We start from the raw sequence: 24,644 nt of genomic DNA, 5'->3' as shown, positions 1-24,644 counted from the left end.
ACCGGCCCAGGTTAGGAACTTCGATTTGTTATCACCGCTATTAAAAGAAAGCTGAAACACTTCCTGAAAAAAAAAAAAAAAAAATCAAAGACGTTTACAATTCTGTGTATTGCCGAATTGCAGCGCAGCTCTTGAGGAGGAGAAGGGGAGTAGACGTTATGCCTCTCCTCCCCCTCCGTACCCGAATCTTCTCCTCGCCTGCGGCCCTCCCACTTAGCGGGAATTTTTAGCTAAATTTACCGCTAAATTTGGCGATAATATATTCCCGCTAAAGCTAGCAGGAAATTTATAAACAATTTTCTCGCTAGATTTAGCGAGAAATTTGGCGAAGATTTTCCCATCAATTTAGCGGGGAAATTTAGCGAAAGATATTCCGCTAAATTTAGCGTAGAAAACGGACTTTTCGTTCAGATCGCGTGACGTAAATTTTTCCGCTAAATTCAGCGTGAAATTTTCCCGCTAAATTGAACGAGAACATGTTTCATAATGCAACGCGCGCTGTTACGCTGACGCCGACGCCGACGGCGACGCCGCTGAACCCGGAAACGGGCGCCTAGGTAAGAGCTGTGCTTTCAAAAACGAGTTAGTAGCGAATTCCGGCGTATTTTTATTCCGTAGCGGCCATCCTCGTCTTCCCCGAGGATGGCCGCTATATGAGACACCCTGTATATCACACGACCGCGAAGGGTTGCCCAACAAAATAGAGACACATCACCTCATTTGTGGTCGTTCAGTCACATTATACTCTGTCTTCATAGCTCGTTGAATTTCTGACCGGTAATCTTACATCGGCTGTCTTGTTTACAACAGTGCGCGCCTTGAAATGCAAATCAAAGATTTCCACGCTGGAGAAGGTTTCAGATGTTTACTACGAGATGGCGCTGCCGCTGAAACGCAATCATCATCACTGTTGAACAGTTGTGCGAGTTTTACGATTCGTTAAAACGCGTTAAATTTTACACGCGAATTCCCTAAACGGAACAGCTACGCCGTTCAGGACTTCGGAACCGTGTGATGCAAAAACTGCTTGAAAAAACTCCCTATTGTATGGGGAGATAACCGTCAGGATTATTCGAAAATGTAGTAAAATGTATAAATAAAATTTTATAATTAATTATCGATTAATCGTGCTCTCTATGCTGTCTTAAAGGAAGTCATAATTAAATACCTAAACGATTTAGAGGCTTGCACAATTATAAGCTGCCTTATAAGATTCATTCATATTATCTGCCGTATGTGTTCAATAAAAGAGCCGGAAACAGCAGCTCTGCCTTGCTATAGAATTGTGCTTCCTTGCTGTATACGTCATCATGGTTTCAAAGATCAAAGAGCATATAAATCTGCGTTTTCCTTTCTCTTGTCAACAGCCAATGAGATATGCTCGTGCTTACCAACGGATGTCATCGACCTGTAAGGTATTATTTTTTTTTCTTTGTGTTAGCTCATGCCGGAACCAGGAACTCTCAGCAAACGCCTCATATTAAAATGACATAAACAAAATAAAAGCTAAAACATATTGCGATCTGAAAGAAAAAATGTTTTACGTAGTGAACACGAAGGAAGGTGCATATGCTTACGGGAGAACAACATGCGTATTCCCCTTATTTATACAGGTGTTTTGGCTTAGGCTAGATTCAGCAGGTTGGCATACACCCCTTATTTATATACAGGAATCACTGATCGTAAAAAAGTTTGCCCACGTTTGAAACTAATTAAATTAAGATAGTGGTTTTGTTACTTCTATGCAATTATGTTGCTAAATATATCTTTACTTCTTGCGGTCGCAGCAACAGGTAAGTTTGTTTTGTCATATCTAGTGACAACGTTTCCTCCACGACTGTTTGCCTACCGTTATAGAAAATATTGCCGAGTTCTGAACGTGCCTTACATTCTTCGGCCGAATGTCATTTTACTGTTATAACTTAGACCCAACTTTTTCATGATGCGCCAATAGCATTTTTCCACATGTTTGAGCACGTAAGCTCATTCCGATGTATTCCGAACCTTGTTTTTGCTCTACTGAAATCCCGGTCATATTTTACACAAACCAAAGCTCTGATGAAGGATAAGAAACTCTAGTAAAAATACGTTCTGCAGCTTTTCGGGTGGTCATAGTTGACATAATTAACCTGGGTTATGCAAGCATTGGTTCTCTGACCCTTATTACTTTTGTGATTTCATCAATGTATGTGTTTTAAGCGAAATATGTAATAATAAATTTGATACTGGATACTGAAAAAAATGTAGCTATCGCAACACGTTATTCTGATATTACTGAGACCAAATGTGCGTTCTTTGTGAGGCAAATCATTATATCCGACAATAAAAGGCCGGCCGGTGCTGTGTTTTGATATTTGTTTCCGGTTTAAGAATGATATCACTGGGCTTACTTTTGCAAGATGTGGCGGAAGTACTTTGATGACTGCCCTTTTTAGCCATGGCAAAAAAAAAAAAAAAACATATCGTCGGAAGCCATGCACCTCAGAATGAAACTGTTGTGCGGTAACTAAGCAATCCCACTAATCCGGAACATCTGATGGATCTGCGCTCGGTTCACGTCTTACGCGAGCCCGTATGTTGCTGATTAAGAGTGTTTCCTCTCGGCGAACAGATACACTCATTCGAGTCTTGGCGATCGCATATACTCATTCGCCAGTTTTAAAAGCACTGTCATTTTCGCATAAAAGAAGGAAAAACAGTATTCGCTCTAATTACACTTGTTGAAAGCCGCAGTTGGAAGCGTGCTACTAGAAAGTGGTGCCAGGGTGTATCTCCTAACAGAGGCACTTCTAAAAATAACATCGTGTGTAGCAGCCGACTATAGTTTCTAATGAAGGAGCTTACCTGAGCACAGCTTGAGAGCACATATCTCCTCCATGCGCAGGCAAAAACATTCCCAAACATCTCAGTCCCAATAGTGTACTCGATCCGCCCGCGAGCAAAGAGCAATTTGATAATGAGAAGAGAAAACAATACTTATGCATAATTTGCCAATTACTGGCACTGGTAAGCGTCTTTCCGTAGTGATTTGCGTACCGTAGAACACGCAAGTGCTTCGTAGAGGCATATGCCAGCGCTGATAGACGAAACACATAGCGGTGTGTCGCCATCGCAGCCACTTACAAGTTACAACTGAGGAGGACATGTCTGAAAGCTAGCTCCGAGCAACTCCTGAGGGTCGAAAGATGTGAAAACACATGCAGTGCAACGTTGGACATGGATACGTTTTTGAATATCAATGTGCCAAACTTTTACTAAGAAATTAAATCGAGAAATACTGTCGCGGGAAGATGTAGATGCTTTCAAGGAACTTCGGGTGCATTAGAAGAGGTCAAAGCAGACAGAACATCACTGTGCGACGTGTCGGAGACGCTAGCGATAGTAGCGTTGACAACCAGCTGCCAAGGCAGATTGGCGCGTCGCCTTTAGGTGGCGCAAGCTTCCAATAACTGCGCAGGCTGTTTGTTTAAACAAATATCTTTATAATAAACTGTAAAATCTTAAAAATAATAAACAACGAGGTGGCGTTGCTAAAATACAGTTTTCTCCGTAAAGTTATGGAGTCAAGCACCCCGATAATATCGTCCGATAAGGTAATAGCAGAAACGAAAACATACAGTGTAAATAATAAAAATAAACATGTCGTTGCAGGTTAAATAGTTTAACCTATCATGCAGAAATTATCGTTTTAATGGTGGATATTACTATAGGAGTAAGTGCAATGTTCATAATTTGCGAAAATTCAACGCCAATCAAAATAATGACAAGTACTTCCTGGACGCCTGACTTTGAAACTGCCAAATTGCTTTCCATCCCGCCTAATACTACGCTCACACTTGCGAACAAACGAATAAGAGTTTGTGGGAATTCTGAAGCCGGAAATGAAACTTCTGGGACGAGCGCGATCGATTTCAGACTAATTTCTCGTGCCAAAAATAGGTTTCCACTCTTCGCTAGTTAATTTGTGCACAATGACGAAATGATGCTTGCCGACTTCCACATCATCTCTTTGTCAGAAATGGAAATCACGAAGTCTACCCATCGTTCCCTTCGGTTTCGCATTATAGAAGAGGATCTGCAGAGCCTACGAGAACAAGTCCTTGAATAACATAGGTGCTGATTTAGACGCGAGTGGTCCGTACGGAAGTTATGCGCTGTTTGCATGTTGTTGCTCTCTTGCCGTACTGTGGATAAAATATTGCCACCGTCGGCTATTAAGTAGTTGAAGTTATGGCTGCTAGAGGAAGCTTCTTGCTTTGAGTACGCTGATCATATCACGGCAACGATTGGTATTAAACGCAGCTGCGAGGCAGCCAGTCCGATGGGCTGGTGAACGAAGTGCAGGAGCGAGATGTGCCGTAGAGTCTCGTCGTATCTGCAAAGCTCAAAGAGGTTCCAGTCGCGCATTTGCGACAGGCATGACAGGCGGCAGATTCAGTGAACAAGGCATTTTTCAGGGGTGAAAATTCGATTGCTGCAAGAAACGTGTTCCCAAAGCCTGAACAAGAAATAAGGTGATGTGTAGGTGGAAACGTACTCGCAGTCTAACACATCCGGGGCTAGGAAATGATGCCACAGATGAAAATCAGGAAATTTGAAACATCAGAGCGTTAGTCGTGCTTTCGTGCGTCGGTTGCTTCTTATGGCATGACGTTCCATACTCTTATTAAACAACGAAAATCCCGAGAGCATCATCGTCTATTCATTAACAGGGTTTTTTTAGGGTTCAATACCTTAAAGATACTTTTTAGTGTGCAGTACCCAAATCAAGCGGCAAAAAAGAAAAGTGACCAGGACACGTTACCTTTGTGCGAATATTATACCTGGCGTTGTCTAATTACGATTCCATTCAGAATGGTATTTTTTAAGTATAACTAAAAGTTAATATTAAAAAAATTATCATCAATGTAGGTATTGTATAACGATTTCTACGTCGATAGTTCGCAAGGGACAGTAAATACACACTAAATGCCACGGAGCGAAGATCAGTTTGTATTTCAGAAAATTCAGTCAATAACAGATATACATCCTGATAACCCCTTCCAAGTTTGTAATAAATACATGTGGTGGCAACACCAATATAGTTTTGAAGAATATTGTGTACACTGGTGGTAATGGAGATGGTAGTTTTTTATATTTTCTTAAACTTAAAGAAATGATGCAAGCCAGCGTGCATAATACTAAGTGCAAAATGCATTTCACGTGGCGTTTTGTTATAGATGTACGTATACAGAGCAAGACGGAACGCGTTCTGTGTTGTCAAAACCTTCTTCACTTTGTCCCTGTCTTTCGGCGCTTTTATCCAGTCATGAACCAACTAGTCAAACTGGATTTTTTTTATACAATGCGAGTATTTAGCAACCACAAGCACTTACGAGGGTACCAAAAAAAGTAGTCACGTACACACAAAAAAATTGATTAAGTTAGCCGTTGTAGCGCTGGGATAAGGAAATTTAACTTCCTGTCCAAACCCGGCCTTCGTTCACTCAAAATATGTTTCATCCTCTTTCAGCTTCTGCCAATTGCCTGTCGAAGTCCACGAGAAATGTCTGCTCTCTTTCTCCGGAAGTGGGAAGAGGCAGAGCGCATGTTCGAGGATGGGTTTATGATAATGCTGTCGGAAAATGCTCCATATTTTTCTTTGGGTCTGCTCAGGGAGCCCCGGATGAAAACAGATTCAACTCCGAATCTGAATGTAACAAAGTGTGCAGAGGTGAGTGGCATCTGGTCAGAGTTATATACCTTTTTGCTGAACATTTATCGAGCAAATTTACTCGTGTTTCCGGAGGTGAAAACCGCCAGAGGACATTCAACTGTGGAATGAGCTGGGGACATACATTCACTGCCATAACGAGAATGGCAGGAAGGAGCTTCAGTTGTCCCGCGTTCACCGCAAGCTTCCCACCATTCGACCACTCTTCGGCATCTCCTGCACCTCGAGCGCACGCGTGCGGGCAAAGCACGGCGGAAGGCATAGGAAGCGTGCTGGAGCATAGCCTCCTCTATACTCACAAAACCTGGCAGTTCGACGACGGAGCCATAGAGTGCCCGGTCGCAGATTTGGAGCGCGAGGATCTGGTAGCACATAGCACTAAAGAGCCATTTCTCGGGGAACCTGGACGTCAGCGCACAGTTTTTGCAGCGGCGAGGACCCGAAACACAATTGTTCGCTCGGGAGAAGTGTGTTTCGGAGTATTGCCGCAGCGGGGCGCCAGTCACGTGGCTCTCCTCTCATCCGTTGTCTGCCGCTCCACCTTTTCCATTTCGGCGGCCGATTCTGGTGGCCATCTGCCAGGCTTTGTCAGGATATAGGAGGCTGTGACTGGTGGCCAGCCGATCGAAAGAGACGCCCTGCCGTTCTTCCTCTGTCAGTGATTATAGGCTATAGATGCCCTTTGTAGCAGGGCACTCTGAAACTCCCTCATTGTTATTTACTGAGAGAGCGAATAACGAGGCGAAAACTATATATATACGAGGCCTTCAGACCAATCTTAATGACTCTATTACATTATGGGTGTTTTCAGGCCGTATCATCTCCGAGATCATCTTTTCGATCGTAAGGATGAGCACACACTTGTATTAGGTAAACATAAAAAAGAGCACTCGAGAGTGTAAGAATAATTCACTTGACTCGAGCATAAAAAGACAGTGCAATAAAATGTTAAACTACAATAGACAAATAAATTTGATACTTTGGCAGTTTTAGTCGTACTACAACTAATGTTCTTAATTAAAAAGGTGATTTTTCTTGTAAAAAAAATTGTGAGATTAATATATATATATAACTGCGAAGAAAACACGCTTAGTGAGAACAGCAAAAACGGACGATTTATTCTTCGACGTTTCGGCCGGAGTCCGGCCTTCGTCAGGCCGGACTCCGGCCGAAACGTCGAAGAATAAATCGTCCGTTGTTGCTGTTTTCACTAAGGGTTTTTTTCTTCTCAGTTACATACCCACGCCTTCGGCCTGCCACTACCATGCCCGTTGTATATATATATATATATATATATATATATATATATATATATATATATTATACGAATGAATAGGACGCCCTATGGTTTGAACACCGGTGGCTTCGCTGCGTTTCCATAGAAATTAAGCATTTTTTCTTTTTTTTACGTTTTGCTCAGGTAAGCGCGCTCTTTGCGAATGTTATAGAAAAAATGCACCTCCTGCGGCCAACGCTGTACAAAATCGGAACGCGATAGGTGAAGAAACCAATCTTTGCGGTCGATTTAAAAAGCCTGGCCGCTATTTGGGACATGGCGTATTTCAAAGAGCCGCTGAAGGCTCTCCTTTTCGGAGCGTGACGTCATATTAGGAATTTTCGGAATCGTCTTCTCTCGCGCTTCTTCAGCGCCCATCAAAGCTATGCAGGCGCACTCTTGCTGTTTTTTTTTTTTTTTTTTTCAAAAAGAAAAAAAAAAGTCCCGGCTGTGTCAGTGCGTGCAAATATACCCGGCAAGCTTGTAATTACAAGCGCTTCCCCCACGAGCGACATGCACTTGGCGGGCAAAAGATCATAGTACCGCGTAACGTCTGATCTAAGGTTTTTCGTGCTTTCTTGCGTTTAGTTACATCTTGAAGAAAAAGGAACGTGATATTCAGATTCACAAGATAAAAATAGTCGTGTATTCGCCTCTAGCTCCTTTTAAGTTTTGGGTCGTACAGATATATTCCGTTATACATACGCCCTTAAGTTCATTGCCACAAACTACGTTATTCCCAGTACAGATTTCATCACAGACAATCTTTTATGATAAATGACACCTACTGAAACAAAGAACAAACATGAATGCGGCTTTCATTACGTAATAAATTCACTGTTGTGTTTAAATAGTAAACATTCTTGGAGGTACAAAATGGCTTTTCGTTGGTACACACGTGGAAATAAGGATTAGGTTCAAACTTTTTCTTTTTAGTTTATTCTTTCAAGCTCTACGTAACTATTCTAGAAATCCACGTATTATCATGAAAAATTTATTTTATACCGTTTCGGCTTGTTTGCTCTGCATATCTGTAATTTTAACCAATATGGTAGTTTTCTTGGGTTCCTTAAGAGCCTCTGAGGTACTTAATTTATATATCGTTACTTATTTTGAACTGAACGACAAATAAAGGGTAAGTTCAATATTGTTTTGTAACAAAACATGTGAACGTGCTTCCATGTGTCATTACCTGCTGTATTTATTTGGGCTTAACATTAAGCCGATGAAATAACTCTTCCGAAATTGTTCACGTCCCGTTAACGTACGAGGGATGGGCATGAAAATGTGCGACACGTAGATATTGTTTTTTTTACACTCATAACTCAATTTTTTTTTTACACAATGGAAACCTCACCTTAAAATATGAATATTTTAAGGAGAAGTTCCAAGTTTCTGTTTCGAACAGCCTCAAGTTAGAACTCGAAGTACTTCTGCCAAATGGACCTACAACTCTTCCATTGCACAATGCGTAAACTTTCTTTGGAGTGGTGAAATCGGGAAAGGAGTGAACATATTCAGTTCCAAAAATGAATGCGAATCAACGTGTAAAGGTAAGTATAAAGCTTTCTGTGGTTAAAATTTCAAGCACATGACGCCCAATATAAACTATGGCAGTCTTTTTATTTCAACGTAATGCTTTTTTCACAATTTATATTAGCACTAAGGAATATAGCTTGCTGCAGGAATTACTACATGCTCTCGCACCTAAACTGAACGGAAGATTGTGCTCTTCTTAAATAGTACCGCCTGCGACCATCGGTTAATGCCGAGATTTGTATTTTATTAAATACCATAATAAAAAAGCAGCTTCAAAATTATTTTTCTTTGCAATTTATCTTTTTTATTGTTTTATGAAGTCGCGGATTGTAATGTTCAAATTATAATTGAAAATTGAGCCGTGTTGAATCCCAACCAAAATAATCTCCGAGGCAGAGCTTATTTGCACTATTACACATTGGTTACATAAATAAATGTATTGGCTGCTGATGATCGTGAACAAAATTTTAATATTTGCCATTCAACGCGTGTGTCGCAAACTTCTTTTCTTTGATTTTGATTTCAACAGTACTTTATTGGTTTAGGAGCGAAATGTTTTCCACGAATATTGAGCTATCAACATCGTAACAAATAAATAAACCATGCAAACAATATTGCCTTCGGATATCCCAAGCAGTTTCATAATGAAGACATCACGAACACCCTAGCCCTCACTCTAAGAAACCTGATGCAACTACTTTCCCGGAAAGCCATGGAGAGAGAAAATTGCTGTAACCAATGAAGGGAGCCCGGCAAACCACGAGGCTTGAAATATAATTATACTTAGATAAGTGCGTTGAGATGCTGTGCACGACGCTTCACCATGCTTAGTACCAGGGCCCAAATTGTTTTATTTTTAAGTATAAATATATTTGAAACCTCGTAATGCGCCAAGCGCCATCCGTGGGTTTCAGCGATTGGTCCTCCGAAGTGCTTAAGCGGGTATGTAGAAGCTCCAAATTTCTTATTGTGCTGTAATAGGATAAAAGCCGACGTTTTCCCACTGACGCAAACGACGTTACAAAAGCTGTTGGGAAACTACCCAGTGGACCGTGCTTATTTGTGGGGTTAATGCTATACCGCTGGGTGTGGCTGATAACATTAAGACCGTCACAGTGTAAGCGCCCTATTTGCGGTACAGTGCAGTTAACGTTTTAATGGACACTAGGTTTGTAGTTCATGTCTAATCGCTGCTTTGACTAAGATAACCACAACATACAATTATTCCGAGCGAAGAAGATACTGTGTTCTTTTTCACCAAATCCTTACACCAGCATCAAGAAACCCGCAATTACACGTTCATCCGACGTGGCCACCTTATATGGATAATGCTGCGCGTATTTGAAAACTATGGCGAGAATACAGGCAAGCTGGTTTCAGATAGACATGGTAGTCTAGGAGAAGGGAAGAACCAGGAAACGGACTACTGAAAACTCCAAAACAGCTAAAGTTTATTAAGTCAAGACCTTCTTAAATAGGCCCACGACATAGCAGAAGTACACACTGAACGATAAGCGCAACAAAAGAAACCACGAAACAACTAGGATCTATGGACAAAAGGACAAAAAAACAGCCAAGGACAAAAACAAAACGTCACAAGGCATCAACCAAACATGAACCAATTTGAGGGGCACTGTGAACCGCACACAAGGGGAAAGGAAAACAACAACCAACAAATTTCGAAAAGAGAAACAACAACATACAAAAAAAATTAAAAATACAAAAAGTTTTTCCAGGGTTGTTGAGAAGGTTCTGCTTTTTGTTGTCGGCCTCTTTTTTTTCCTTCTGATTTTGGGCCATAACGTCTCATAGTTAATATTGTCATAGAAAACTACAGCGTACGCATACTCAACTTAATGCCAGTCCGAGAAAAATAGACAACCGTTTTTTGGTCACCTGTGACAAATTATTTTCATCCGATATTAATGAATTTGAACATAGAAGAATGCAGGCTCATCTCATTGTTTTGACAGACTTATGTAGAAAGCAGCTTATCACTGTAGTAAACAGTGTGCGCAAACTGCTCAAATAGAACATATAATACAAAACACAAGGAGTTCGCTGGGTATTTTGTTATGAATTCAGCCCCTGTGTGCTTCTCTTTTAAGTTCCAGACATGGGTCCCTGCGGGAAGTCGATTGGGAGCCCGTGTAAAGAAAGTGACCGCCTGTGGTATTACTACAATCACAGGAACGAAAGCTGTCTCAAAATGAGTCCTTATGAGTGCCCAAATGGGCAGGACAACGCTTTTCTTTCATTCAGTGACTGTAACCAGCGATGCGGAAGTAAGATGACTTTTATTTCCTTAAGAAAGCTTTAAAATATAACAAATATCTTGACGGTGCAATGAAAACGTTCCCGACGTCGCCCGTTCAGTAGAGAAGCTTCAGGGATTCCAAATAAGGAAAACTTGTAGTGTGCGTAAACGAAACCATAATGCAACGCTACTTCTGGCTTGAAATTTTGGCGGAATTTATGTTTTTGACTTCGGACTGCTTTCGCTCTGACTTTTTATGCTCGGAGTCATTAGCGAGTTTTAGTAGATCGTGTTTCCCTTTCCGCTAAGCCCCTCCGCTACCCGGAACTCTACAGCCAAAGCCATCGGCACGCAGGCGCAGTGGTGGTTTCTTCGTAGCGGAGGGTTAGCGGAGGGGGAAACACAGTCTACTAAAGCTCCCTACTGTTTGACAGATCGGTCGAGCCCTTTTGCGTCCTGATCGACTGCACAAGCCAGAGTTGTTAGGAACGTAAATATGCATCATATGTACTCTTTTTTTGTATATACTGGTTTTTATCGGGACTTTACACGAGGTGGTTCTCAAGAAGTCCGCTCGTCGGCGGTCAAGAAGCGCTGACAGATGCAACCGGATGGCTAAAAAAAAACAAAAAAACAGTCAGCCTTTTCACTTTGATGAAAAAGGAAGAGCAGTGAAGCTGTAGCTTCTGTTCTCGGCGGTGGCTTTCCAGGCGAGCAATCTGCTTTTCTTTTGCAAGGAAATCTGAAGCGCTGAACGCTGTGGACCTTGAGGCGATAGCGGCGTCGCGCCGGTTGCGGAACCATTTGCGCTGCTGCGCACATCGCCGCTCGTTCAGTTCCCGCTCTTCTGCCCCCGAAGAAATGTTGCCGCCATCTATGAGCGACGGCAGCAACCAGTTGTCTGGTTGCCGAGGCTGGAAAGGTTGCCGCGATCTATGAGCGACGGCGGCAAGCAGACAACAGTCAAACCAACACTCTGGACAGCTACCGCCATCTATGAGCAACGGCGGCAACCAAAGCGTTGTGTCGACATCTGTTTGGTACAGTACATGACCCTGAAAAAATCTAGCCCTGAACAGCTCCTATTTAATAAAAAAAAATAATAACGAATAATCTTGAGTTTAAATCTATCAAATACGTTCCCGATCTAAATTTTTGGGTCCTTTTGTTGGTGAAGCCATCTGTTTGCTTCTGCGCTTTACCAAGCATAATCATCATCATCATTTATTATTCCTTGAAGGCCCAGGGGCATTATACAAGGGAGTGAACACTAAAAAAACAAATAACACAATTATCTATCAACAAAAACACACTGTAATCCAGTTATGGGTTAGAAAAAATAAGCTAATGGCTGCAAAAAAATTTCTTAGTGTCACCAACACCAAAGACAAGGCTAACGAAAAATCGCTTACGGGCTATCAAATAGGTAAAATTGCGTAGTGTGAAGGGCAAGGCTATAGACGGTTCATTGAATTTAGATTTTGTTGTTATTGTTCGCGCCGCTGCGAGATTTAGAACGGAAATAGATGGCAGGTGTAATGCCTAATATAAGCATATTCCGAGCTTGAATATGATAAGCTATTAATACTTTCACACAGCCGCACCTTATTCTGTCGAATAAAATTAAGATGCTGATAAGAATAGGAATAGGGGTTTTGCACCTGATGTTTCTTCCGAACACGCCATCAATCACCTTGTTCCAAACTTATGAAATGCAACGTCAAGAAGCCGTCCGCGGCACTCTTGGGAACACATACCGCGCATGTGAGACGTCCCCCCGATTCGCATGCACATATCCTACCTCTTATTAGCGTCGTCATTGGTGTTGGTAAAACGCATACGCAAGCAGATGGCTCAGTCGACGACATAACTCAAGAAGTACAATCGGGAATGTAATTCGGAGGCTTAAATTATAGCTTGCTCCGTTTGGTCCATCTTCAAAGCCGCCCGGCGGTGTCTGCCGGGGCAATCTTGCCCACCGACACGCCGACTTATCGTTCGTAGGCCTGTCTGAAGTTCGAAAAAAGACAGGGGTACTCTGGCTGGCGGAATCGATCAGGACGCGAAGGAACAGGAAAAATCAGGGAGACACTGCTTATGCGCACTATAGTGCGCATAAGCAGTGTCTCCCTGATTTTTCCTGTTCCTTCTCTCAAAAAAAAGGTGTCAAAAGGTGTATTCTTACACCCTTTGTCCCATATAATACACCCCAGAATTTCAATTCGACGTACAGTGCCCTACAGTCGAACAGAGGGCCCGAAATTTTACGAGGGGCTTGATAGCCGTGTGGTACAACATTTTAAATAGCTAAAGTACGTATCAAAGACCACATAGAGAAAACACCGAGTTTTTAGAGTTGGGCCAAGAAAACACGGATTATTTTTTTCGTTTTCCGTAAGACGTACCTTAGCTATTTTAATAAGTTGTACCACACGCCCCTCGTAAAATTTCGGGCCGTCTGTTCGACTGTGGGGCGCTGTACCTCGAATTGAAGTTTGGGAGTGTATTATATGGGACAAAAGGGCGTAACAATACACCTTTTGACACCCTTTTTTCTTGAGAGTGAAGAAGTATAGCGGACTATGTCGTAAAGTAGACGAATGTCACCGACATGGATTCCGCTAGAGATTTCGAGCCAGAAGCAGCGTTGTACAACTCTTGGGCGTTTATCATGGGCCTAACTTTTACTCTCTCGGTCTGCCTTCGCGGCAAATGAAGTCGTCACTCACCAATATCTCCGAAAGCTGCCATGCATAAAAATAACTGCCGTCGACCGAAGTAGCGTGTTTCTCTGTCACCCTCATGCTTTTGAATGGAGAGGTACCGGGTTCGATACCCGGACCGGGCGGATTATTTCGGTCGCTCACCAGTTACCTAGCTGTGTTTGAAGATTTGTGTTTGCCCTTTGTCCCGCTTGTTCTCCTCTTCAGGGATTATTTTTGTCGTTGAATCTAGAGTTTATTGTTCTTTTTATAAAACACCAGAACCTGCATGTTGATAATTTCTGTCGTATTTCGGTAATGACTAGATTTATTGCACGCCATGTAGTTCAATCTTATATCGACCATCACGAATTACGTCTAAATATTACGCGTTAAAAACAATGCGAATACATTATCTTCCACTATTTTTCTGTAACTTTTTTTTATATACACCGACTGTGTTTCTGGAGGCAGGCTCCAAACGGTGAGCTCCCAGTGTTTTCAAAACGTTTTGAAATAAGCGGATTTTTAATAAGTCTGTAAGTGGGGCTAAACATCCAAGCAGTTTCTATTATAAATCGTGAAACACTTACGGTGGTGCTGCAATAAAAAAAAAAGATCTTCTATTAGAGGGTTATTGCTCTAGCTTTAAATGCCGAAGGAATTCAAATTATTTACTATATATTCAGGGACAATTTCTATTTGTGTTACATCCTTAAGGTTTTTTGTAGTTTACGCAGTGGTTCACCTTTGTCAACCAAGTTTGAGAGAGCGCCGGACTTTTTTCGGTGTTTCTTTCGCACAAAAACGCAAGAACACAGAATACGAGAATAGAGTATGTGCTCTCACAGCAGTGCATGGCGGCGGCACTGTGAAAACCAAGTTATCCTTCACAACGTAACATGAAATGGCGGTCGCCGTGTATAGCAATGCATAAACTATAGGGTATTTTAAAATAATGTATAAAAACGTTGACAGTTTTTCATGCAAACATTATAATTTTTTTAGGTATTTCAATATAATTTAAAAAATAAATCGGAGATAATTGGTCTCCAAGTTTACTGTTAGTTGTGTGTTAAATATTTAAGACAAAAAAACCTTAGAAACTTTGAAGTAGAAAAATTAAGTTTTGATCTTTGTCCGATACTTTTGTGTATTGGACCAATCTTTTCTATTTTGCATTGTTTAGCCTTTTTAACAATTAACTATCCTAAGCTGTTGATTTATGCCCCTTGCAAATAGCTAGATACAGAAGGCTACATGACCTGCCTTCTGGTAACATTCTGTGCTTCCTTCGCTTTCATCGCACCTGTGGAGCGTAGGGAGCCTGAGGGAAAGCATTGCGGCATGTTTATCAGTCTGTAAAGAGTATGCAAACTGCATTGAAAAAATACCTAGAGTTCATCCCACGTGCTGCATATTGAACATGATGGTAAACTCTAAAACTTGGGAGGAAAAATAACCAAAGGGTGGGATATTTGCAGCATGTATGAGGTGTGATAAAAAAAGGTACCGTGACTGATTTTGTAGCGTAAAAAGAGAAAGCAGCACAGTGATTCGCGCGCAGCACTCCAAGGTAGGGACCTTGCTGCGTCATCGTCTCAAAGGACGGCGCTCCGTGAATATTGGAGCTGTGCTACACGAGTTCTTGTGAACACGTGCATGGGCACAATGGCGAATTCACCATAGGCTGCAAACCAAAGTGAGAGCGAACATAAATTCTCTGTCAAACTTGGCAAATATAAACCAGAGACCTTTGATATGATTCAGCAGGCTCGTGTCAAAAAGCAGTAAATTCTGCGAAGTGTTTTGATTGACACTCGCGCTTCAGGAACCGCAGAGCGACACCGCAAGAGGAAGAGCGGTAGGCGACCCTATATCCGACCTCCCCTTGACTTAGGTAACGTTCTTCCATGCTTGAGGTGCGTGTACCACTCAAAACACCTCGCACACCTCCCTGCCTTTTTGACACAAGCATCCTAAATAATTTCAGATGTCTCTGGTTGAGACTGCCGAGTGTCTGCTTGAGATTGAGTCTCTGCAATGCCTCTGCTTGAGATTGACGTAGCTCTCGCTTTTGTTTGCAGTCTATGGAGAGATCGCCATTATTCTCGTGCATGCAAACTCGTGTAGCGCAGTTCTAAATGTTCACATACTGACGCCCTTCGGCACATTGACGCCGGAGGGTCTTTGCCAATTTTTAGACCACCTGAGACTGGGTGGAAGAAACACGATGACATCGCCGTGTTTCTTCCACCCAGTCTCAGGTGGTCTAAAAAAATGGTAAACTTACACCAGCTCGCCTGCGCCCTAACTGTATTTTTTATTCAGGGTCTTTGCCATCGACTCCTGTGCGCGCATCACCGTGCTACTCTCTTGTTTTACGCTACAAAATCAGTCCCTGAAGTTTTTGATTACATCTCGTATATATACAGGAGAAGTAAGAACAGAAATTCAAGCTGTGTATTGGGACTGGATAATTTTTTGCCTTGTATATCATTATAATACTTCCCATACTCTGTTCTTACACTTGTTATGCCTTATTTTAAGAGATAATGAGATGGCATATTTCTTAGTATTTTGTACACGGGAAGGAGTGGATGACTTTTAATGTGCGGCTTTCCAAACTCACTTTTCCCTAACAGGATTCATTCAAAACAAATGTAGTATGCCTATACAGAATCTGACTAGTTGCCATACTGTTACGCCTAGATATGGATATAATAAACGTACCGGGAGGTGCGAAGAGTTTTCAGGCTGTGATGATGGTGGAAACAGCTTTCCTACCGCAAAACTGTGCTGGGAAACGTGCACAAGTAAGACACCAATTTTATTTAACGCTATTTGTAGTAAAACTGATTTCACTTTGTTTTCCGGGTTTACTTTGTACTTACAGTGAACTTAGTGTAATACATCAGAGCTTCATCGAGAGAAAAAATACAGATAAAACTGTGTGGAATCGGCGCAGTAGCCATTTATATGTTTCCCCCACGTGGGGTGGAAAGATATAAATGTTTCCATCCCGCGTGGTGAAAGTAGGTTTCAGGTAGACTGTAAGCAATTCAAGGAAACCACTTTGAGGCATTCCTGAAGCATTTTGGAAAGCGATAATGCCGAAGGAGTCAATGCTGGTTTCAATGCACATTAAAATTCGTTCTTGGGGTATACCATCCAGTCCACCTGAAATCTACTTTCACCACGTGGGATGGAAACATCTACCGGCAAACGAAAGTTGTTTGAATTGGATCGTGCATTGCGCCTCGTCTTAGTGACCTTTACCTAGCACGTCAGGATAAGATCCTACAAAGGCGTTTTGACACTTCAAAACTTGTGAAAGTGTTCAGCTATGTCGATGATTTTTTTTACTTTCTTGGCCCCTGGCGGTAACGACATATCAAGTACTGTGTCCAATATTCTCTCGATATTTAAGAACTGTATGGATTCTTCGGACATAACCCATGAACTTCCGATTGGAGAGTCCCTAAGGTTCTTAGACCTCAGACCGTTTGTTTATTTCTCATCATACTTGTTGGTCATACGCTCCAAGGGAGAAAAAGCCACTGCTCCATTATCAATCGGCCCACTTCAAATTGGTTAAGAGGGGCGTAGTCAACCTATGCCTTTCAAATGCCATCGTAGGTAAAGTCATGCCCGCATGCTGTAAAAAACAGCTTTGAGGCGCAGATAGGTGGGCAACTATCAGGGGGAACCCTATTCACATATTAATATCTGTCGAAGAGAAACTTCTTCAGAAAATCAAAAATCCCGATTTAATCCAATGTAAGAAGAAGGACCGAAACCAAAGGCCAGCGGTTGTGCCTTATATTCACCATATTTCTCGTGGTCTTAAAAATATGGGCAACCGCGCAAACGTCAACATAGTATTTTCTGCTTCATTTTCTGCATTCAAGCTCTCTAGTTTGTGCAAAAAAAGTGAACTCATCCTCCGATATAACCTTAGGTTGTACAAAAAAGCATCACATCCGTTTTGTTCCATGCCCTGAAGGATTGGTTTATGCAATTCCCCTCTCATTCGGTAGACAGTATGCTGGGCGAACCGGGACGTGTCTCAATGAACGGTTACAAGAACATTACTGTAACATAAACAGAGTAATATTAGGGAATCTGGGTATCCATTGCCGGGATTGCGGGTGTTCAGCGGAACTGAGTAACTGCACTGATATTGCCAGAAGTGGTAATCAGCTGACACGAGACATCATCGAAGCTGAAGAAATAGCCAGGTTGGACAAACAATGTGTCAGTGTCTCATCCTTAGCTTTTTCAAAGAAACAATTGGATTACCTCGAGATAACATCAAAGCACCAAGAGTGATGGGGAATTTTTCGTTTAATTCTTATTTATTTTTAATTTAGTTTTTTAATACTATTTCTTTAGTTGTTATTTAATTATTTAATTATTAGTTATTTATTATTATTTACTGGCCATTTCGTTTCTGGTGTGTAAAAATTTAAAATGTTCTCATTAACGGCGAAAGAGAAGTTGAAGTTTTGAGGAAGAAGAAATATAAGACTGGAGCTGTTAGTCAGCTCTGTTTCCTTCTTGTGTGTCTGTGAGTGTGACTGCATATCCGCGCTGATCCATCCAAGCATGAATTGCCAACTAGCCCAAGCATCCACATTATCACGTACGATATGTTTGCGAAGGTAATCCATACGGCGTTTTTCCTTTAAGCTCTATATTATGCAAAAAGAGAAGATAGGGTCGGTGAGAGCTGCCCCTTTTCGACGAGTGCGTTCGCTATCTTGGTTGGTGGGATTGCTGCAGATGGTTTTTTTGTTTCTTTTTAATATCCGTGGATTCAGGTTCATCTCCGTCGTGGTGGGTTTCAAATACTTTATTCTTTTTTACTGCTGTCTGATATCGGGGCGCATGTGAAGAGCATGTAGAAAAATACATGTCCATTGTTTCTTGCGGAGAGTAAATGAGCGACGCTGTCGGCCATGCTGACTTGATCGTAAAGGAGTGCGTAATACCCCTGTCAAACGCCCACCTAAGAGAACCTTTACTCCGATGGAATTTTAGTGTAAATGTCAATTAAGCAGTGCCACACGGCAGCTGAAATGACATTTAGCGTAAAGGTCTTTTTCGTGAACCTCAGTTCCCGCAACTACTTTACGGCTGCTAAAGACGTTCTTGCGTCAGCAGCGCTGTACACTAGAGGAGCGAATTGAAATGAAAAATAGTACTGATATCTAAAATCGATGGTTCTGTATCTTTATTATTGAAAAAGAGAGTGTTTCACGTATATTCCCGTACAGAGCTCACTCTACTAATAGTTTTCTGTACTCACGGCCCCAGCTATCTAGTGGGCCTCGTCGTCCCGCTGCTCGCCTGCTGCAGTTCGGTTTCCCTCCTCTCGATTTCCCTTACAAGTTGTAGCTTTATTTATCTGCTTTATATTTTATCATCCTTTAATAGTGTATTGCTTAGCTGTACTGTGTATATTTAATATTTTTTGTACATATATATTTCTGTATCACTCTCAAGAAAGCCCGTGCGTGTACCTTCCCGCACAACACTCGGAAAGCCAATCACTGCAACTTACGGAGGCAGCTCAGCGAATGACGATGCCGAAACATATGTTCAGACCAAAAAACGCAGTCTGAGTTGTGACATTAAGCAATGCAAAATGTCACGCTTGCATTGCTTAATGTCACAACTCAGACTGCGTTTTTGGTCTAAACATATGTTTCGGCATCGTCATTCGCTGAACTGCCTCCGTAAGTTGAGGTGATTGGCTCTCCGAGTGTTGTGCGAGAAAGTGGACGCACGGGCGTTTTTTAGAGTGTATCTCACTCTCGCGTCGTGCGATATGTCGAACGACGGAGGAGAGTCCTCGACTATACTCCGTTTCACCTTATGTTGTACCGCAGCGAAGGCGAGACGCGCGAGCTCATAGCGTTGGCAGCCGCTGTTAAGTCACGAGAGCTTGTGCCGCCGAGATGTGCCGCAGAGCAAGGAGCTCGCGCTTGTAGCCTTTCCTGCGGTACATCATAAGGTGAAACATAATATAGGAAGGGGTCGCCGCGCTTCCATTGGAGCGTTGAGGCGACCTGGGTGCTGAACTGCTGATACGACTTTGGGAGGATCGGCTGGAGGACCTTCGACGAGTGCGATGAACCTCAGGCACGAGCGCGACGCCGAACCGGACAGGGCAAAAGCGTTGCAGAAGCACGGAAATGAGCGGGAGCTCTGAGGAACGATAGGACTGAATGAGAGGGAGACGCTCACTGTTGCCACTAGTTGCCAAAAAAACACTTTGCTTGGGCTTAAAATGGACTTTGTTGTAATCACTCGACTGAACTCGTCGTTTTGTCGTCTTTAACGTTTTGTGTGCTTAAGAACAATTTTAAAATAATTTACATCACCAAAATATTATTTTTCTGGAGTGAACGCGATTTATCCGTTTGAAAGAGTTACGAGACTTCAGTCGCTGTAATCATCGTCTAAATGACGTTTACTTGACCGTCTGGTACGCCAGAACGTAAAGGTAATTTGAAAACCCTAAAGGCCTTTGACGTAAAGGTTATTTTAGATGCCCGTCTGACGGAGGTATTAGACACCTCTGGAGCTGTCATAGGATTCTGGCGTAACTCACGCAAAACTTGTGAACATTTCGCTTCGTGAATATGGCTTTGTTTGTATGTTTTGTTGAACGCACATCTTTGGTGTAAGATTGTTTCGGGAATCTGGCCTCTAGTGTTTAAAACAGTTTAAGATTATATTGGAACAATTAGAATTTCATAAGTGTAAATATATATTTTAGTTAGAGACTCGTTGAACATTATGAAAAACCACTAAAACAGCCAATTTAAGTAAACATTGGAGCACGTGATTTGTTTTCTGGTTCCTGACAGCACATCTAACCTATACGCGCCCGCGGGATTTTTCCGTTTCTTGTCAGCGCGTTCGCTCGCTGAGAAGTTTTGCATAATTGACATCTAAACAATATAATAAAGATATAGTTTCAGTTAGGTACTTGATAAGCATCAATGAATACCACAATATCAGTAAATTTTACGTACGCGTGGTGTACAAGTCCGCTGGCGTAACAAATTAACCCTCACCGAACTACGCCTTGGGTTGTCAAGGGAAACAAACTTAAACCGGAATAAATGCTCATAGCTGACTCCTCTCACAACAACAAATACGAAAGGGGATCAGCCCGCTCATCGAAGCTGACCACTACTGGGATGTTGTGAGTGGGAGCATAAAACGTCTGAAAACGGGTTTCATGGCCGTCAACACTATCCTAGGTTGTAACTCTGCAAGTCCGCATGTCCTCAACAACATGAATTGTTCTATACTCAACAGTGACATCGATAATAAAGGTGACGGCAGCTTATACAACAAATATTTTTAAGTAACTTTGATTATTTCCAGAAACGAAACATATCAGAATCACTGCACAGCACTCTCCGACCAACCCGGTGGTATATATGAACACGTTTCAGCGCAAATTACACAAAAAACACCGGATGATAAAAGTTAGACGCTCAACGACAACAAGGAACATACGCAGTGAGGCTCAGATTAACGTACGATGAAGTCGAGTCTGAAGTTCGAAGTCTTGAAGCACTCTTGTTTGTTCGTATACCTACGGAGCACTAAATGTTATAACCGTTCTCCGAAAAAGTGTGCCATCATATGTTGAACTGGACTATAACCGAAAAACATCAACTGCCACAATGAACGAAGACTGCAAACTAAAAAGTTTCTCTAAACTTATTTAAAGTGAAATTTAAAGCCGACAGTAACACACCGCGTGGTAAGTGTAGTGTTGCGCGAAAGTAATTGTTTCTGCCGCATACGTAAGGTTGGCGGAGCTAAAATGCAGACGATAAGAAATAAATGAGCCGCATAGGCACATCAACGTTTAACGCATTAAAGAAGAAAACAAGGCATCTTTTCAACTTTTTCTTTTTTAATCAGCCAATTTAGCGGATTTTTATAATACCAAACTAGTTTATAAATTAAAGGTAGAGTAAACGGTTTTATTTACGCGGGCTCAATATTTCACGAATTTCGCGTAGTGTGGAACCCTTAAACAATTCGTGAGCATAACATTTCGCGATCGAGAGTAGAGTGGCATTGAATGTATTCGTTTCCGTATTCTAATGTATTCCCCACATCTATTTCAGCAATATGTCAGATCACAAAATTCAGAAAAATGTAGGTCTCCGGAAAATTAAATCAGTTAGAGAAGACGGTCATCGTTACTACGCAAAAACAATTAGAAACCTGTAGCTATTCTAAACTTTTCCGGCCCCTTCACAATGGCTAATACGGTACCCTTATTGTTTCTCTATGATACATAGTTTTACACGAACGTGTTTTCTCAGGTACAAAGAAGCAGTCTTTATAGACAGGTTTAGGAAGAGGCCGGTTATTTATAAATGCTTCTGCTTCTGCACCGGATGTTTATACATATATATATAGAGAGAGAGGGCATTTTTTTAAGCTTATCAGATATGTTTAAGAAAAGCTGTGAAAGCTACACTTATGCGGTTTGTTCAGGTAAGTTTTACGGCCAGGGGGATTTAGTATATGGGGCTAATCATGACGATCAGTTGGCTAATTAATTAAATTTTTTTAATTAACTTTATAATAAGCGAAAATAGTCTTATGGTTTCAATTAAAAAATTTGCTTAACGTCGTCAAAAAACCCTAATTCATTATTTTTAGAGTTTGAGCGTATGAGAAGCGCTGTAGTGCGCTAAATTTACCACTCGTCGAGCAGGTACAAGGCTGAGGCTAGATAAGAGACGGAAAAATAGCGCGGGCGCCCTAGCACAACCGATAGCCTTGTAGTACCTGCTCCACGAGTGGTTACTTTAGTGCGTTACTACGCTTTTGACGCGCTAAAAGTCTTTCTGAAAATGACTGATTCAGTGGTTTTCGATAACGCTCAGCAATTTTCTAATTAAAACCATATGTCTATTTTCACTAAATAAAAAATTAATTCACAAACTTTAATTGATTAGTTGACTGATCGTTATGATTAGACCCCATATATTATGTCCCCCTGGTCGTATAACTCACCTGAACAAACCGCATATGTGTAGCTTTCACAGCTATTTTTAAACAAATCTGTTAAGCCTAAAAAAACACCCTGTAGATATATATATATATATATATATATATATATATATATATATATATATATATATATATATATATAAAATGTCTTTATACAAAAAACACGAAAAACTACGGCGGTATTCTTGTTAGTCTTATAGCATATTGATACCTTAATTTTTATTATTTGCAAATTATTTCCCACTGAGTAACACGTAAATATACACTATACAGTATTGAAAAAAAAAAAAAAGACGTAACCGTTTTGTATTTGAAATTTTGTTCGACAGAAAAATCGAGCCACCGCTGCGTGCAGGATCCAGATTATAAATATTCCGGTCTCGTTACAAGATTCTACTACGACATAAATTCTCACAGTTGTGTCAGGAAGAAAATGTTTCGCGGCTATGTTCCTGGAAATTCGAACATATTTCGCACAAAAGAAGATTGTCAAGCAACATGTATGGGTAAGTATAACCGACGACACTGTTTGTCAACCTTGGAATTCCGAAACCCAATATCACTTCGTCAGGTTCTTTTTTTGCGTCAATGAAACAAAGAACTGCAACATCCGTCTAATGTTTCTACCCAAAAATATATATTCACGTTGCTGTTGTTTTCGCACACGCACGTCCAGGCACGAAAGAAACAAAAACTTATTAGCGAAGAAATGAATGTTTTTTTGCGCAGTGTTCGACATGACGGAGCTTTTATCCCGCTGGACTTGGGCAGTGGTGGTTTTTTGGCCACTGGAGTCTGTTCTCTGTAGGTTCCGACTGCTCTAGTATAAGGGGGTGGTGGGTAGGGTTGTTTTTTTTTAACCAAAGCTTTGGTGGTATGTCCACAGTCAAGCTCTGTTTCGGTCCCCACTTTTCGAACTTGTTCCTCGTCTTTTTTTATTTGTTTCTTGGGCCACACGATTACACACTTCTACGAAACTTTAAGAATACAAAGTATGTCCATGTAGAATGACTAAAATTAATCATTTCGTATTTGCATGAATGGCCCTACGGGTGGTGCCTTCAGACCATAAAATGATAGAATTTAGTTTAGAATTAAAGAAGTTCAGTCGGATTCGCCCATTAGTCGCAGTGCAAGAAACCACATATTCAAATATTATATACCCTTTCTTTCGCAGCTAGTTTTTTTAACAATATAAATATTCTGCGTAGCAAAATATTTAGGTGATTTGATAAAACAATTAAAGTAAACAGTGAAATAGGGGAATTGGTTGAAATGCCTAATCTGAGTTCATTTTTTCAAGCTACACGTGGTTTATTCGCAACCTTTCGTTCTATCTATGGGCTTCCCTTATCAGCCTCCGTCTCCTAAATGTTTTGTTTACCTAGTTTTTCCAAAAAATAAAAGAAATATTATTGTTAAACAAATAGTACGTCGAGTGAGGGATGATATCATAAGTGGAGCTTCCTAGGTTCGTCGACTTAGAGAGTACCCACTCTAGTTTTTATATGGAAAACGATTTTTTTGTCATAAGATTTTAACTGATGACATGCATATCATACGATAAATCATTTAAAAGAAGACTGACCTACACCCGAGAGAAGTTATTTGCGCAATTATCATGGCAGCGATATTGTAAAAAAAGGAAGATAGTGCAGAAGAAAGGTTCCGCTTCGTTGGTTTTCTGACTGAATATAGAAATACGACACACAATCTCAGTGAGTATTTTCTTAAATGTTGTAAGCGTTCCAAATGACTAAACAGCATTATGTAGCTGATATACTTTCATTTTACTTCTCATTATTTTCTGTAGCAACATACCAACATGTCAAAGATTGGTTGTAAATAAGCCGTGGAAGCTATAAATCTCCAAGACACCGACATTCTTTGAAAAATTATTTGCACTGCATAACAAGGGTCCCATTATCGGACGGACATCCCAGCAAGCATAAAAAAATATCTAGCCAATTTGTTGTTGCCAATAAAACTGTGTATGACAAACCGATGACTTCTGATGTCACTATATATAGTGTAGCCACAAGCAAGAGTCAAATATTATGGACAAAAAAGTCGCACCATGCGCAATACGCTCTTCCG

General features: G+C 41.2%; 1 protein-coding gene across 1 annotated transcript; it reads left to right on the top strand.

Annotated features, from left to right (window-relative positions):
* The first annotated feature begins 1,750 nt into the window (after window positions 1–1,750).
* LOC115328153 (papilin) lies at window positions 1,751–24,456 on the top strand. Its single transcript, XM_040216558.3, has 7 exons — window positions 1,751–1,793; window positions 5,513–5,713; window positions 8,369–8,542; window positions 10,637–10,813; window positions 16,133–16,303; window positions 22,877–23,053; window positions 24,361–24,456. The coding sequence occupies exons 1-7, from the start codon at window positions 1,751–1,753 to the stop codon at window positions 24,390–24,392; spliced, it is 975 nt and encodes a 324-aa protein (XP_040072492.1). The 3' UTR covers window positions 24,393–24,456.
* The last annotated feature ends 188 nt before the right edge of the window (window positions 24,457–24,644 follow it).

This window comes from Ixodes scapularis, unplaced genomic scaffold (genome assembly GCF_016920785.2).
Source record: "Ixodes scapularis isolate PalLabHiFi unplaced genomic scaffold, ASM1692078v2 PGA_scaffold11__112_contigs__length_91849675, whole genome shotgun sequence".
Lineage (NCBI taxonomy): Eukaryota > Metazoa > Arthropoda > Arachnida > Ixodida > Ixodidae > Ixodes > Ixodes scapularis.
The sequence above is the reverse complement of the archived record's forward strand: the minus strand, read 5'-3'. Positions and strand labels throughout refer to the sequence as shown.